Consider the following 15526-nt stretch of genomic DNA (forward strand, 5'->3'; position numbering starts at 1 on the left):
AAACAAAGTCCATATGGATGTATTCTATTTATAAAATCGATTTAATTGTTGATATTATTGTTAAATCGTATCTTTCTGCGCGTTAGCAGTGCCCCATCGTGGCCAAATTGAAGTACAGTATCATAATTGGTATTTTAATGGAAACAGCGCAGTCCAACTAAACCATTGATTTCATCCCCAATATATTTGTATTTCACCAATCAGTCATGTCCAGTTGTCAAATAACTAATCGCACTGGCGTTACAATGACATCACATGCACATACCTTGAAATAGATACCACTCAACCATTAAAACGACTTCTCTCCAAATGCAATCACTTGATGTTTGATATGTCATCCATCGCACAGTGTAAGTTTAAAATCTCACATGTTCATTTGTGTCAGAATAACATGCCAGTGCTGGTAGACTGCTTGCCAGTTGTAGTGCATTGGATACTGAAGCAACAGAAGCAGGAACCACTCGAATGCACTGCAAACAGCATAATATATTAAGGGGCATGTTTAAAAAAAATGCAAAGGACGTTTGTGTCTACTTGCTCTTTAGGAGTCTTTGTAAATGTGAGTTTAAAGATTTATAAAGAGGAAGCTAAACAGCTGAAGAAGAACTGTTTGCTGTTCGAAAACTAGGTTATCGTTTCCAAAAAGTTATTTATCTTTTTGTCGGAGTCTATTTTTAACCTTAAACTTGACAGGAAGTTTCATCACAGCTATGATTATTGCGAATCTACCAAAGAGGAAATACTGTTTACATTTACAATTAGTTGGAAGATGTATCTGTCACTAATTTTATTTTGCTTTATGACTGGTAAGTGTTATTATTATTATTATTATTATTATTATTATTATTATTATTATTATTATTATTATTATTATTATTATCATCATCAAATCCTAATTTAAGCAGAATGTGATTCATTGGGGGTTAGGGTTATAATGCTGTGTATCTTCTGTATTAAATCTTCATGTGCTGCTTCTGTAACTCAAATGTAATTACATTATGAGCAAGTGTATGACATATTATGGCATTCCAAAGGAGTAATAATTAATAGCCCTGAAATGCAGAAAGCACTTTTGTGAAATGTCACCACTGAATGTATTCTGACTTGCTGATAACTACATGAATTCCACAGGGATTATTGTTCACAGATAATTATAATGGAACTACTGACATTGTAAGCAGTTGACTGTAATGTGCTGTCGCTGGAGTCGAGCTGTTGGGGTATATGAGACAGGAGTGTGCATTTACTGTGGGTGGAGACAGGCAGCAGCTTATAGTCGTTATGTCAAATGGCTGGCTTGACAGAATGGCTGTACCATATAAACACGCAGAAGAAAAACATTTGATGCATGTCTTTCTCGTGTTTCTATAACCCTTGTAGTGCTGTGTGAGCCTGCTGGCTTCTTTATACATATCTCTATTGCAGCTCTGAGTCACAATATCCCACAGATGGAGAGGAATGCTGGAGGCTGTGTTACTCTGCCCTGCAAATACAACCGGAGTGCTGTCGAGGGAGCTGATGGGACTATTGACATTGAGTGGACTGTCAGGAATGTCACTGACCCACTGGTAAAACAGAATCCATTTCCTCAGCGCTTCCTAATATTATATTATGTTGCATCAGAAGGTGAAACATTAAGACGCCAAAAATAAAGGTCGTTTTATTTTGAACTTTCAACTCTGGTGGCCCCACCTTCTCTCACTGATACTTTGCATTTGGGATCCCTTATAAAAGTTTCCCATAGTAAAAGCATAGCAAAGTCTACTAAAGCACAGTGCAAGCATGGCAAAGCATAGGCAAGCATTGGAAATTATAGCAAGGTATGGTAAAGCATATTAAAAAAACATGGCAAGCCGTGGTAAAGTATGGTAAATACAGAGTATAAACCATGGGAGAAGCAGGGTAAAGCTGCAAAATACCAAGCAAAAATACTGGGATAAACTTTTATAAGGGACTGTTTATAATCAGTAAGAGTAAGAGGCTGTGTGGTCCAGTGGTTAAAGAAAAGGGCTTGAAACCAGGAGGTCCCCGGTTCAAATCCTGTCTTAGCCACTGATTTATTGTCCCTTAACCTCCTTGTGCTTCAGGTGAGACATTGTTGTAAGTGACTCTGCAGCTGATGCATAGTTCATGCACCCTAGTCTCTGTAAGTCACCTTGGACAAAAGGCGTCTGCTAAATAAACAAATAATCATTTTAATCAGCTGTTTATTTGATGTGTTTTTGAGTTAAATATCCTAGTTTCAGGAACTACAGTACAATATTCAATGTTAAAACTAATGTAATTTTAAAGGAGTCAAAGGGAGATATGAAACAGGCGTGATTATGTCAACATATTTTGACCTTACTAAATTCATGGCATAGCACAACAGCACACTGAGAAATAGGGTGCATTGCTACTTGCCTTATGATCTCGTTCAAGCATTTCATATTTAAAAGGATGTTTCATTTCAGATCTGGCTGTCTGGGGGCAAGGTTTTTAAAAAGGTCCCAAGACTGAGCCCCAGGATCTCTTTTGTGGCTCACAACAGTACCACTGGAGACGCCTCTGTGCGGATTATCTCCCTGACACCAGAAGATTCTGGGCTTTATCACTGTAATGTTCGAAAAGGGGCATACATCAATCTGATTCTTGTTAATGTCACAGTTTTAGGTAAGAAAGTCACTGCCGTGTTCGAAAGAACAGTATGTTTATATAGTGACGATCCACAATCTGCAACAGCACAGAGGGAGAGCTAAGGAATGAAGGCAATAGATCAAAAGAATAACAAAGTACTTTGAAATAAGAAGATTTCAACTGTATTGCTCATGGAACTGTATCCCATGACTGTGAGTTATTTTAAGAAGGCTTGTAAAACAGTGTGTCTAAAGAGTAGCTTTAATGTTTGCTGCTATTGTCTAGATGCCAGCAGCAGTCAACAAAACACACTTTGAAAAGGTAACTCTTGGGTTAAAAGGCGTGTATCTAGGCCCAATTTCCTGCCCAGTACACCACCAGCTTTTGTTATCAGTGTTCTATCTGTGTATTAAGCTATTGGGAGTGAAGCACAAGTTCTAAAGGCAATGATAAGTTAAACTACATGGTTATACTTTGACTACACTGAGGCACAATAACTAGTTTTGCACCAGCTGGACAGTCTGCTAAGTAGAATTTAAGGGGTACATTTTATTCCAGTCTATATTTTTTGAAAGGCAATTAAACAAAACTGGAGTAAAGAACTTCTGTATTTAAGTCGTTCTTAAGTTGTTTGTAAAAATGGATTTAAAAAGCCTTTTTTTAAAAATAAAACAGTCCTGTATGTTTTGTGAACAGCGTACAATGTTTTAAAACTTATAGACATTTTACCTGTTCCTAATTTAAAACATGTTCTTTTTTTTTTTTTGTAAATAAAGATATGTTTGATCCAGCTGTCGTTGGTGAAAATATCACAGAAATCCAGAAGAATGTTGGAGAAAGCGTTATTCTGCCATGTGGCTACAACCAGAGTGCAGCTGAGGGAGCTGAAGGGAATGTTGACATTGAATGGAGCATCAGAAATCAAACTAACTTCACAGAAACACTGGTAATAACATATATTACATCTACTGTACAAATGTGTCTTTTACACTACACTGCAATACGGTACAATGTTGTGAAAGAAAATGCGTTAATGTTACACAAATTATTCAGTACCTGTTGTTTTATAAAAGAGTATTTTGCAAAACAAATGTTGCAGATTGCCTTCCCAGAAGGCTCCAAGTATGAAAATGCCTTTTTATTTAGGGAATGTATAGGAAATGTGAATTAATAAACTAGGATTTTAAACTTGAAACCTGGTTCCAGGAGACCGGGAGACTAGTTTGAGGCAACTCAAACCCCAAGTCTCCCCTCCCATGCAGTGACCTGAAACCTAGTCTCCTGAAACCAAGTTCCAAGCCACAAAGTGTCTCTGTGTTCCTTCAGCTTTTCAAACCAAAACAATAACTTACTTGAGCAAGAAACTAACCATAAGATAGCTCAATCGTATTCAGCATTGAACCATATATTAAGGTAAACCAAAATGATATGATCAGGAGGCTGCTCAGCAAAATAACTAACAATGACCCTGGTACTTATTGATCCAAATAACTAGGCATTTTCTTTTACTAGATCTGCCAATCTACAGTCTATAAAAGGAACCCAGGGATGAGCCCCAGAATCTCTTTAGTGTCTGACAATGATACAACTGGAAATGCTTCCGTGGCGATTGTCTCCCTGGCAACAACAGATTCTGGGCTCTATCTCTGCACAGTATGGAAAGGATGTCACATCTTGCATCAGAATACCGTTATCGTCACGGTTTTAGTTGGGAAGGGTAAGTGCGGGCGTCATGACTACCTGGAAGAGCAGTTTAACTTCTCTTAAAAAGATTTATTTTTAGTTAAATCGAGGAACTATGATAAACAAAGTGGGTTATATAGACAGTATTAACAATAACAGCAAGATATTTTTATTTAGTGTAAACATTTCTAATCATAGTCTATAACTGTTATAGCATAAATAACAGCATGCTGATTGCGTACAGACTGTGTATGGATATCATAGACTACTGTCATATCCACTTCCTTGACATGTTGTAATATTTTGTGTTTCAATCCTCTGATGGTTACTGTGTCAATAACTGCTGTCTCTGTTCCCTTTTAGCACCAGCAGTGGCTTTGATATCACTGTATGTCTTCATCACTTTGGCTGTATGCATTGTATTGATCACTCTTTTGTTTCTGGGATACTGTCATTTCAGAAAAATAAGGTAGATGGCAACAACTAGAACTACGAGGCACTTAATGGTATACTGTATGCACGGTAGTAACACTAAAAGAAACTTGAGAAAGACTTATTGTCCAAACCTTAGTATATTACTATTTAATCAGCCTTCAAAGTGTTGTAATGTCATGATTTTCATTAATTAAGTCTTTCTTAGCCTCCAAGGTGCAAGCAATACTTGAACATTAAACAGTACAAATAGATAAGGATACCTGTGGCCACATTTATAAAAGTCAGCAATAGTTTTAGCAATTGGGAGTTGGGCGTGACTTTATAAAACCACAAACAAAACAAAAAAAATTAAAACCTTGTAAAGTTTTGTGAAGGTCAGTCCACAATAACTTTTTTTTTTTTTTTTTTTTTTTAAAGAAACAACTCTGCATCATCCATGTATTATAAGGTAATTTTTTCATTATATATATATATATATATATATATATATATATATATATATATATATATATATATATATATATATATGTATATAACGATTGACCATATATAAAATAACATTTGGAAATGGATTACAGGGATACTTATCTACATTTTCAGAATATTCAATGTATTACCAGATTTAAAAAAGTATTCATAAAAATGGAAACTCCTTTTTAATTCTGTATCCTACAGTGATTGAGTGGGTGCTTTATCAAGATGTGCGTAGTTCTGTGACTTATTAACCTATTTAAAAATAGGTTAATAAGCCATGAATAACTGTGACTCATGTCTCACTAAAACATGAATTGTTTTAAAAGATGAGCTGTATTACTAAAATATGTATCAATCCATGTAGAATGTGTTCCTTGTGGAGAGTAATATTTAGTAAGCGTGTGACAATATTTAAAGTGTGAAGGGTCATATTTTAACTCCAGTCTTTAATTAACTTCTATTTTTTTTTTTTTTAAAGTGGTAAAACACATTTTACAAAACTATAAACCTACCAGCTAAGTGATATATTTCACATTCTCTTCCACACTCTCAAAGTGTTTTGTTTGTCCTTTTGTAACATTAACATGATTTTTTCTTCTTTCAAAAATAACAAATACACATAGGAAATGCTTTGACAGCTGGGCCCTATGTGCCAGTTGTCCCAAGTGCAGTTTAATCGCCTGACCTGGATTTTATTTTTTAAAGGAAAACGAACTGTATGAAACTGTCCTACGGCGTAAATGATTCAAAGCAGCTCCTCCAGCTGTATGAAGAGAATTAACAGGTAAATACTTCCATCTGGTCGTGAATTGATATTTCTAAGAGGTAGAACATGCATACAGTACACATACTAGACTGCTAGGCTAAACTAAATCTTATAGTCTAGCAGGCAATCATTTTGGCTGCTGCCTTCATTATTGTACTGCGCCCTGAAGGACGCACAGGCCGAAACTTTTGCTTACTGGACTGAGCTGCTTATGTTTTACTTTAGAATTGTGATTGAGTAATATATGAAAGAAATGGAAATATATTCTTTCTTGATGCAATATGTCTCTTTTTTGTTGAAGGAAAAGGAACAACCAGCAACACCACCAACACAAAAGCTTTGAACTCTGCGTTGCCATGGTCACCTTGGAACACAAACTCCCTGACAACACTTCCAGTGCTTTACACTATGCACAACCTACAGTGCAAAGCACTGCAGGGCTGAAATAGCCACCTTGAATACACTTTTAATATAAGGACCCTTTACAGTGATGCTTATCACTGGTATTGAAGACAGCAGCACAGGCATCCTGAACTGCATGAACTCTAGTTCTGGCAGTAATTAAAAGTTCTTAGTATCATAAAACTGCTCAGGGGTTCCTTACAAAACAAGGTAGCTCAAGATCACATGCATGGTAGTTGTACTGAAGGCTTAACTAATTATTCTCTTCTGTCCCTGCATGCATAATCGTACCATGTTAGGTTTCCCATCGATGCGATAGTTTATAATGCATGCGTGTTCTTTCAGCGTCCTGCCAGGGCAACTTCTCGTACACCATAGAGTTCACATTAACACTTTTAAAAATGTAAAATCAAACAATTAGAACCAAATGCATTTGATGGATAATAAATAAGGGGGGGTGGGGTGTAATTGAAAAATGCAAATTTGTATATCCTGTTTGCTGTGAAGCCGGTGATGTTATTACACAGTAAAGAATAAATATCAGCTCGTGTAAAATACTGTGCGTTGAAAGAGCGAGAGAGAGAGACAGGATGTGTCACTTACAGATAAGATGTGAACAGATCAGTAGCTCTCAGACTGGCATATAAACAGCAAGGAGCGCTAGCAGTGTACCTGCTGAGACTTCTCAATTGAAGAGCATGAAATTAAAAGATCAGCTGCTCAGTGTTGGAGGGACAACTGGTACAGGTCTCAAATAATTAAGCAAAGCGGTGGTTCAGGCAGGGAACTCACTTTTAACCTCAGATCAAATCACGTCAACATCAAGCATATTATAGGTGCTTCCAATGCAAGTCGTTCATTCAAATAGCTAGTATCTTATCAGTCTTTCGGTTACCAGTACATTCAGTGATCGACAGGGAAGGGATTTATATCTTGCCTCAATCCATTATGTCCCTGCTGTGCACCAGAGTTTGCCTCCTCCTCCTAACGTTGAGAGCAGCTATCCTGCCCCACTGCCCATGGCTTCCCTACGGTCAGCCTCTCCACTTATCTGCAAGCTAATTTATGGGCAGGGGCACCTCAAAAGGCGAGTTCAAAGAATGTATTGTGAAAATATGAATAATGTAGTCATGTTGTCTAGTCTAAGCTTTAATAAATCGCGTGCGTCTCCTGACTGAATTGCACTTTTCAACGAATCTTTTTAGTTTAAAGGCTCACCCGTGGGCCCAAATGTAATCTCAGACACACCTTGTCTCTATGCAAAGCTGGTATGCAAAAGTGTTTCCATTAACCTGCGCCTCTTCAGCACTCTGCCCTTAGAGGACAGAAATACATCAAGATAACTGTGACATGTCGTACCCATGCTTAACTGCTCTATAAGTTTGTACTTAAAGAATGAAAATGATACCTGATCTAATAAAATGTTTGAATGCAGAGACAAGTGTACATCTTTAATAACCCTTTCAGTCCTGAATTACTTTTGTTATATAATTCAAAAAGTAATTCCTTTATTGAGTGCACATGAGAACAGGACACATTTTTTTCATATATTTTATACACTACCTCATACTGAATACCAAACATGATGGCAGTCCAGAAGGTGGCAGTGGAGTACTGTACACAGAAGCAAGAGATGTAGCCATGCAATTCACCTGCTTTACTATTTCTAGTAGGAGTTGTAGTAGTAGTAGTAGTAGTAGTATGTAATATATACTATAAATACAGTCCCTTGGTTTCCCATGTTAACTGCCTCTTCTATATATCTATATATGCAACCTTCAGCCTTGTGGTTTATGATGTCACTCTTATAACTACCCATCACTGTGCAACAGCAGTAACACTGGTCCTGTGCATGCCTCTTGACAGAAAGCATCTTCAAAGTTAAGAAAAGCCTTGCCGTGAGTGTAACAGGCAGTGTTGTGTGATGCACTGCCGTTAGGGATTCTGTGCCTTCGGTGAGATGAGATGAGAGGAGGTTAAAAGTGCTAAAGCCACAAATGTAACAGCCTCCGCCCTGTTATGTTTGCAAATGCATTCGTCATGCAACACTCTCCACTTAACGCTAGATTCTTGAATTCCCTCGAATCAAAAACTTAAAACAGAAAACACTGTCCAGTGCCAACGTGATTATCATGTTTCAATCAAAGACAGCGATCTATGCCAATCTAATACCACACTGCACACTAGGTACTGCGTCTATGTAACCACCTGTGCAATTACAGTGTGTGGTAGTTAGACGGTAGAGATTCTGAAATATACACATCAAAAGAATTTCAAATATTAAGATTCTCAACTCCAGTGCAATAGAAGAATGGGGGACGCAGTTGCAATTTGCAGAACAGCATTACTCCACTTCAGTTTGAGAATAAAAAAAAAAAAACATCTGCTAAGGATAGATGATGATGCTGTGAGATGTATGATAGATCATGCTTCAGAAGGCATACATCAAGTGAAGGATGAATAAAAAGTAATTGTGCTATGTAGGTTTCAGGAAAAAAAAAAAAAAAAAACTGTAGCCTGTTGTCAAATCTAACAGGTATGATTGAACTGTAAAAATAAATAAAATAGGACATACAGTATATGCCACTGTTATAGAGTGCTCTATTGCATACAGTATATGCCAGTGCTACTGAGTGCTGTATTTTAGCTTGCCAGCTTACAGGGGTTTACAAGTTTACAGAGGGTACTTTGAGAAGTACGAGGAAGATTGCATACACACTTTATGCTTCATCAAACTTAAATATTAGGATACACTTGGTAATGCAGGGACAATGACCACACTGTAGCTGTCCTTCATTTACTGCCTGCACAGCTATGGCCAAAGGTTTTGCATCATTCTATGGAATTAACTAATTTAGCTTCATAAAGTCGAATGAAACCTGCTGAATAATGTTATGTTAACATATTGAATTACACACCGCTTTGTAGATTTCCACATACTTAACGAAAAACTGACAAAAATTGAAAAATGTGACATTTCGAAATCTAACATGAAACACGGAACTGCTATTACGGCTTCCGGTAGAGTTTTTGCAATATCATTTTGTAGTTTCTTTGACTGCATGATGTTAAACAAAACATCTAAATTATGTCCATGTAGTTTTTCTTTTTATTTGAAATGATGGCCCAATCGTAAAATTCTAGGTGATGCAAAACTTTTGTCCATAGCTGTGCTTTCCCTGTATTGAGAAGATAACTTTGTTAAATGCTTGATGTTATTGGATGGAGTTCACATAACTGTGTGCTAAATGCATGTAGTAAATATCAGTAAGTCACCCGACCCTATGTTAGATTAAGGTCCTAATAATGTGGCTGCGAGGTGTAGATCACAAGGATTTCACAGAAGGAGGATTGTCTCTTTAGTTACTGTTCTTTGACCACTCTGTGCATTGATGTTTGCTTTGACCGTTTCAAGGGGTAAATTAAATACAAGGACTTTCTACATATTCTTTTTATCTTATAATAGCCAGACACATAACAGCCAGATTTATATATTTTAAAAGAGCTTGTCATATTGAATTTCAAATCTGAACATGAATCAAAAACGGCAGATTTTCAAATTCCTAGCAGATATTTGTCTCTTACCATGTCTTAATAAACTAGATGGTGTCAGAACTGAAAATTAGTGCCTGGGCCATTTATAGGTAAGCAAACTTGCAGTTTCTACATGATATGCTTCACAATCATGTCCTCTGTTGGCAAAACATTAATGTAGCTAAATTATCTATTTAATTGGATGCTAGGGAGAAAACGAGTAAAAATCTCTAAGCAATACATTGAGACACACTCAATTGAAATGTCGAGATTGTCAAAACTTTATTTTGTTCCTATTAGTTGCAGGGAAAGGCAATTAATTGGTAATGAGAAAAGAGTGTGAAAACTGCAGCAATCCAGGGACATTAATCGTCTTAAAATCGAATATTCAGAAGATAGTTTACATACCAAAGCAATTTACTTGCCAGTTTCTGTAAAGAGAAGCACAGAGTGCCTCCCGAAACTCAATTAGAAGAGAATAAACTGATGGATGACTACCAGGGTAATGCAAACATCATCATTTTTGTAAGAAGTGAGCAATTGCTGAAATTAGTAATCCTCCAACCTTCTCGATGGGTTTGTCAGGTTATGCACTGCAGCAGAATTCAAGCAGAACACATTAAAGCTTTTAAAAAAGGAATCTCTTTTTATATGAACTGTACTTGCTTTGTATTGCATTATGTTGCAAGTTCTTTTCAAATACCATAACCATGACAGGATTGTGCTTAATGTAACCTTGGCTTTGACAAACAGGAAGGCGTGTGGTGTGCAAGTGTTGAAATATATATTTTTATACTAGATTTTATCTCATAATCCAGCTAATCATTTAAATCCTTAAACCGAATGACTCGGCCAATCGCACTGTTTCGAAGCGTTCCACTTTGCTAAGCAGATGCAAAACCTGATTCCAAGACAGTAATTCCCCGGCTGTTTCATTGAGGTTTAAAGATATATATATATATAATGTCCTTGATATACAAACAGATTGCTAGTACATGCTGGTACTCATGGGTGATTGATAGTTATTCATCCATCCTCAGTATTGAAAGAAACTTATAAAATTCTATGACAAATGTATCAAACATTGTCACAGAATTTTGCATTAAAGAAGTACAGGGTTCTAGAAGGAGAACCTTGAGGTTTCTCCGGCATTGGAAGCTTCTTAATCACCCAATAGAACCTTCTGCTTTTTTTCTGACCCGAGATGACAAATCTTTGTAACAAACACACTACAGAAAATGTCAAATATACTGCAAGCAAATACTTCTTTAAGGCTGTAATCCTAACTGTCATGGGTTGCAATTTAGTCAGGAAACTCTTGTGATAGATTGTTTATTAGACGAGACAACACAACCACATTGTAAATATTTTGCACTACATTCTTTGGCCTTTGGCCTTGTCTTTTGAGGTACCATAAATTAACTTGCAGATAAATGGAGAGGCTTACCGTAGGGAAGCCATGGGCAGTGGGGCCGGATAGCTGCCCTCCCCGTTAGACAAAACCAAAACGCAAGTGGAGTCATTGGATGTACTGTTTATCGAAGGACGAATAAGATGCTAGCTATTAGACTGACAATTTGATCTGGGATTGGAAGTGCCTAACATATGCTTGATGTTTATTAGTGATTTGATCTGAGGTTAAAAGTTCCCTTCCTGACCCATAGCTTTGCTTAATTCATTCATTTGGTCCCCAGCAAAGATATTGTTATAAGAATTCCAAGGGTTGAGGTAAAAGTGAAAAAATAACCTTTTTCTTCTGAGAACGTTTAATGCCTGGCAGGAATTATTAACCCGCTTTGAAGATTTCTTAGGCAAATGTAATGACACTCTACTTGTAAAATACAATCTCTTGACTCACTGACTTGACTCAATAAAGCAACACTCGGTATTAAGTATGTCCATAGAGGCAACTGCAATGCAGTTTAGCAGACTGACATTATAGGTAGCCCTGCGGCAGCAAGTATACCAGGGTCTGAACAGATACATCCCTTTAAAGTTTAATCATAAAAAAGTGTGAAGGCTCCCCATTGCTTTTATTCCAAAGGAAAAAAAACCCAAACCTTTCTAAGGTGAATTCTGCATATGATTCTAACAGTCTCTCATATCTCAGAACTATTTTATTGCCAGTCAAGGGCCTGCATTCTTGTTCAGGTTTCAAGACGAAACCCTCAGTTAAGATATCTTTTAAATTGAGATCGGATCATGCCCTGGGGAAATAACACAGAGCTTGCTGTACAGTATATTACACTACCCTGTCCAATATAGCGGCTGTGATCAAAAAAGATAAACCTTTAGAAAACAACAGGAAAATCTCAAAATAAATACAAATTGGTGCTTTTAAAAAAGGAAATGACATCATAATTAACCCTCTAGTCCCTGTATATGTTATGTATGCCATATGGCTGTTGGAACTAAAGGTCTGGGAAATACTGTAAATTACAGGTAAGTGTTTCTAATATATTACCTTTAAATTACACGATATGAAATTGCTTATATGGTGTTGAGGCAAGACCATGTTATTCTTTGTTTCTGCTCATTTATTTTCATGCATGCTGTTTGGTCATGGATATGTTCTGCGATATATAAAAATATTGGATATGGCTAAGCAACCAAGTTACCATGCCAAGGTGAACAATAGCTTCAAACACTCAGTATTCACACAGCAGACCATTTAGCGCTTTGTAAGTGGATATTCTTTCGACGGCTTCCCACTGCTAATGCCTGTGGCTTTTTGTCTTCTGCGTAGAGGTCGGTCACTGTGTGAACGTTACACTGCTTCCCTCAAAACACCAGGCATGACTGCTAAAAACTGGACCATGTTGCTCTGTGCTCTATCATCCTTCCATCCTGTCACACAATATGCAATCTCATTCTTCTGAACGCAAACAGTGGAATCCCTAACGGCAGGAGAGCAGATGTCTTTGGGAAAAGGATACCAGATGGTCCATTTACAATGCATTGTCCCTTCACTCTGCAACAAACCACTTGCTTTTGGTTTTGCATTCACTGTGAAGAAACACACACACACACACAAAACAATGCTTTAGCTTTGGGCAGTTTTTAAACTGGATTGGTCAAATCCAACTCCCTTTATGCTGTATAATTAAGAACACAACCTTGGAAATGAGTTGTATGCCTTGGTAATTAAGCCTCGTATTGCTGTCTGCAAGCCTGTAAAATATTAAGTGTTTAACATCTGCAAACCATCACAAGGCACATGAAGGATCACAATATCTGTGTATTTATTCAATATGGCTTCAATGTAATGCCCACAGACTTGCCTTTCTGGGCATGTTAATGGCATTTTGAAGGTATTTTGCCATGCAGGAATGCAATTACCATATTTTTTAAATTTTGCAGCAACATCATTTTCACCTAAGGGGCACGTGTCCAATCTGCAGTGCAAATAGAGTTGAGGAATTGGACAGGAGATCGAGGGGCAATGGGACCGAAAGTTTAAATGTTACTAAAAAAAAAAAAAACATAACATAACCAGATAAAACACAACCACACAAAAGCAAATTCTGTTTTAATTACAAAACACAAACATGCGAATTAAAATCAAATTTCTACTGATTGTGCAGCCAACTCATTAGTAGGTAAGGGCTAAATTCTCAAAGCAACTTACTCCAAATAGGCATCAGCGCATTATCTGAAAGAGACAAAAAAATTATTTCTAAAACGAATAATAAACCCATTTAGATTCATCGCAAGCTCCTAAATTAAATGCATCCCTGGATTGGTGTGTTTCTACTGTTTGAAAAAATCCTGCTACTGACAATTTGGAGCAAAGACTTGGCAAATCTAGTCCTAAGTGTTCTAGGTTTTCTATTAACATCACACTTGGTATGAGCAATACTGCTTTAAGATGTGTTTTTTTGATACAGGTGCAAGCAGCATGCTGTTGAATCAAAGCATGGTGCCAATAGTAGACTCATGGAATAATACCTGACGTTCTTTGTATTCACTGTGGTGGCCTTTTTGTCATTACAGACTCAATTAATGGTGTTTTTCCAGAAGTTCAGAGAAATTGAGGACAACAAACGATTTGGATGAAAATAGATTGCACAGGGCGGTGGCACACGTGTTATCAAAGTAGCCGACTGATTGTGTTTTTCATTGATCCAGATTAATGGCCATTATGTAAGTGTATATTGCTAATGGCACGTTGACACTGGTAATTGGCAAATAACCCCAGAGCGTTTCTATTTCAAGGACATAATCCCTGCCTTGATTTTAACAATCCATCATATGTTTAATAGATAAAAAAGATGCTACTGTCATAAACTTAGCTGAAGACCGTACTATATCAATGGAGCCATGCACTTGTACAGAGCAGCTCTTTTGTGCTCTGTATGCTAATTAAAATTCACAGCCAATTAACTCCCCTTCAGTAGGCGTTTAATTAAATTGCCTCCTAGATAGTATCTGCAATGACATTTTGTAACACTACTTCTTACTGTTACAGCAGTTGAAATTTACAATAATTGCACCTACTCTGAAGGGTAAACAAAGGACAAAGTGGTTTAGTTAATCAATGAGCTATAAATATATATATAGCTTTTCTGCATCTAGCATTGTCCATATAGGGACACATTCTCAAAGGTATTTACTCCAAATTTGTCATTAGCACTTTTTTTTTCCAGAAAGGGAAAACCTCACCTAATGAAGTTACAAAACCAGAAATAAACAATTGACACTTTTAATTCAGGGGCCTGACTGAAGTATTTCAGTATCATTTCTTATTTGTTTTAGATGTTTAACTGGTATATATAGAGCTTTTATTACAATGGTTTAATAATTGTAAAAAGGACTTACCGGAGAGTCAAGTTCCAGAGTTAGTTCATTCAGTGCTGCTGCTGAGTGAAGAGCCTGACTGTATGTTGTATTCCTGAAAAAAAAAGGTACTATATAAAAGTTAATGTTTGGTTTAGTGCTTGTTTCAAACTGTTTGTATGTTTTGTATGTCAGGTAAACAGCTTAGCTGTCCTGCGTGTTAGTCAGGGACCTTCCTCATAAGTGTTTAGTAAGTGCTCGGAAGAGCTCGGTTTTGTTTGTTTATTTTGTTTTTGTATAATAAAAGTGTGCCTTGTGCGCTAAAAATTCATCTTTTAGTTTCTGGGTCATGTTTTTATAGGGGCACGAACACGAAAATAAGGTCAATCCTGTTACAATATATAACATTGCCACAGTATGTATAATTACACATGTATTTACTAAGTAACCACTATGTAAACACACAGTAATTACAGACACTTAATGTAAAGTGTTACCGGTTAAAGACAGATCTACTAAGATGGGATGTCTCACTTTTCATGGATGCTCATCCAGTTCACGGGAATTTAAGCAGCACAGAATTTATCTGAATTGTTGTGCTTATTGTTCTGTAAATAAGCATAACAACATTAACACAGTGAAGACCATTTTAAAAAGCCAGATTATACAACCCCCACCTGGTACTATACCTTTACTGCCCTTCTGTAACACAATGAGGGAGCAGGAGCAGAGGATTATTGGAGGATTTTGTCTTGTGGGATTTTTTTGGGGGTGCTCAGGGGGCGTTAGAAACACAAATGCAAATTTGTGACATTTATTTAATGCTAAAAAAAGCATGTT

At 36.9% G+C, this 15526-nt stretch overlaps 1 protein-coding gene across 1 annotated transcript; it reads left to right on the plus strand.

The window, feature by feature from the left end:
* The first annotated feature begins 418 nt into the window (after positions 1–418).
* On the plus strand, positions 419–7824 carry LOC117397297 (CXADR-like membrane protein). The gene is made up of 9 exons (XM_033996044.3): positions 419–806; positions 1426–1568; positions 2454–2652; positions 3393–3562; positions 4129–4333; positions 4663–4768; positions 5152–5182; positions 5914–5992; positions 6276–7824. Exons 1-8 carry the CDS (start codon positions 770–772, stop codon positions 5950–5952), a joined length of 930 nt encoding a protein of 309 aa, XP_033851935.3. The 5' UTR covers positions 419–769; the 3' UTR covers positions 5953–5992; positions 6276–7824.
* Positions 7825–15526: the final 7702 nt, after the last annotated feature.

Source organism: Acipenser ruthenus, chromosome 39, assembly GCF_902713425.1.
Source record: "Acipenser ruthenus chromosome 39, fAciRut3.2 maternal haplotype, whole genome shotgun sequence".
NCBI lineage: Eukaryota > Metazoa > Chordata > Actinopteri > Acipenseriformes > Acipenseridae > Acipenser > Acipenser ruthenus.

Coding starts and splice junctions, on each gene's coding strand:
- LOC117397297 (XM_033996044.3), top strand. CDS start 770: ATGTATCTGTCACTAATTTTATTTTGCTTTATGACTG. Junction 4,334..4,662: donor CACGGTTTTAGTTGGGAAGG/GTAAGTGCGGGC, acceptor GTTCCCTTTTAG/CACCAGCAGTGGCTTTGATA. Junction 4,769..5,151: donor TGTCATTTCAGAAAAATAAG/GTAGATGGCAAC, acceptor TTTTTTTTAAAG/AAACAACTCTGCATCATCCA.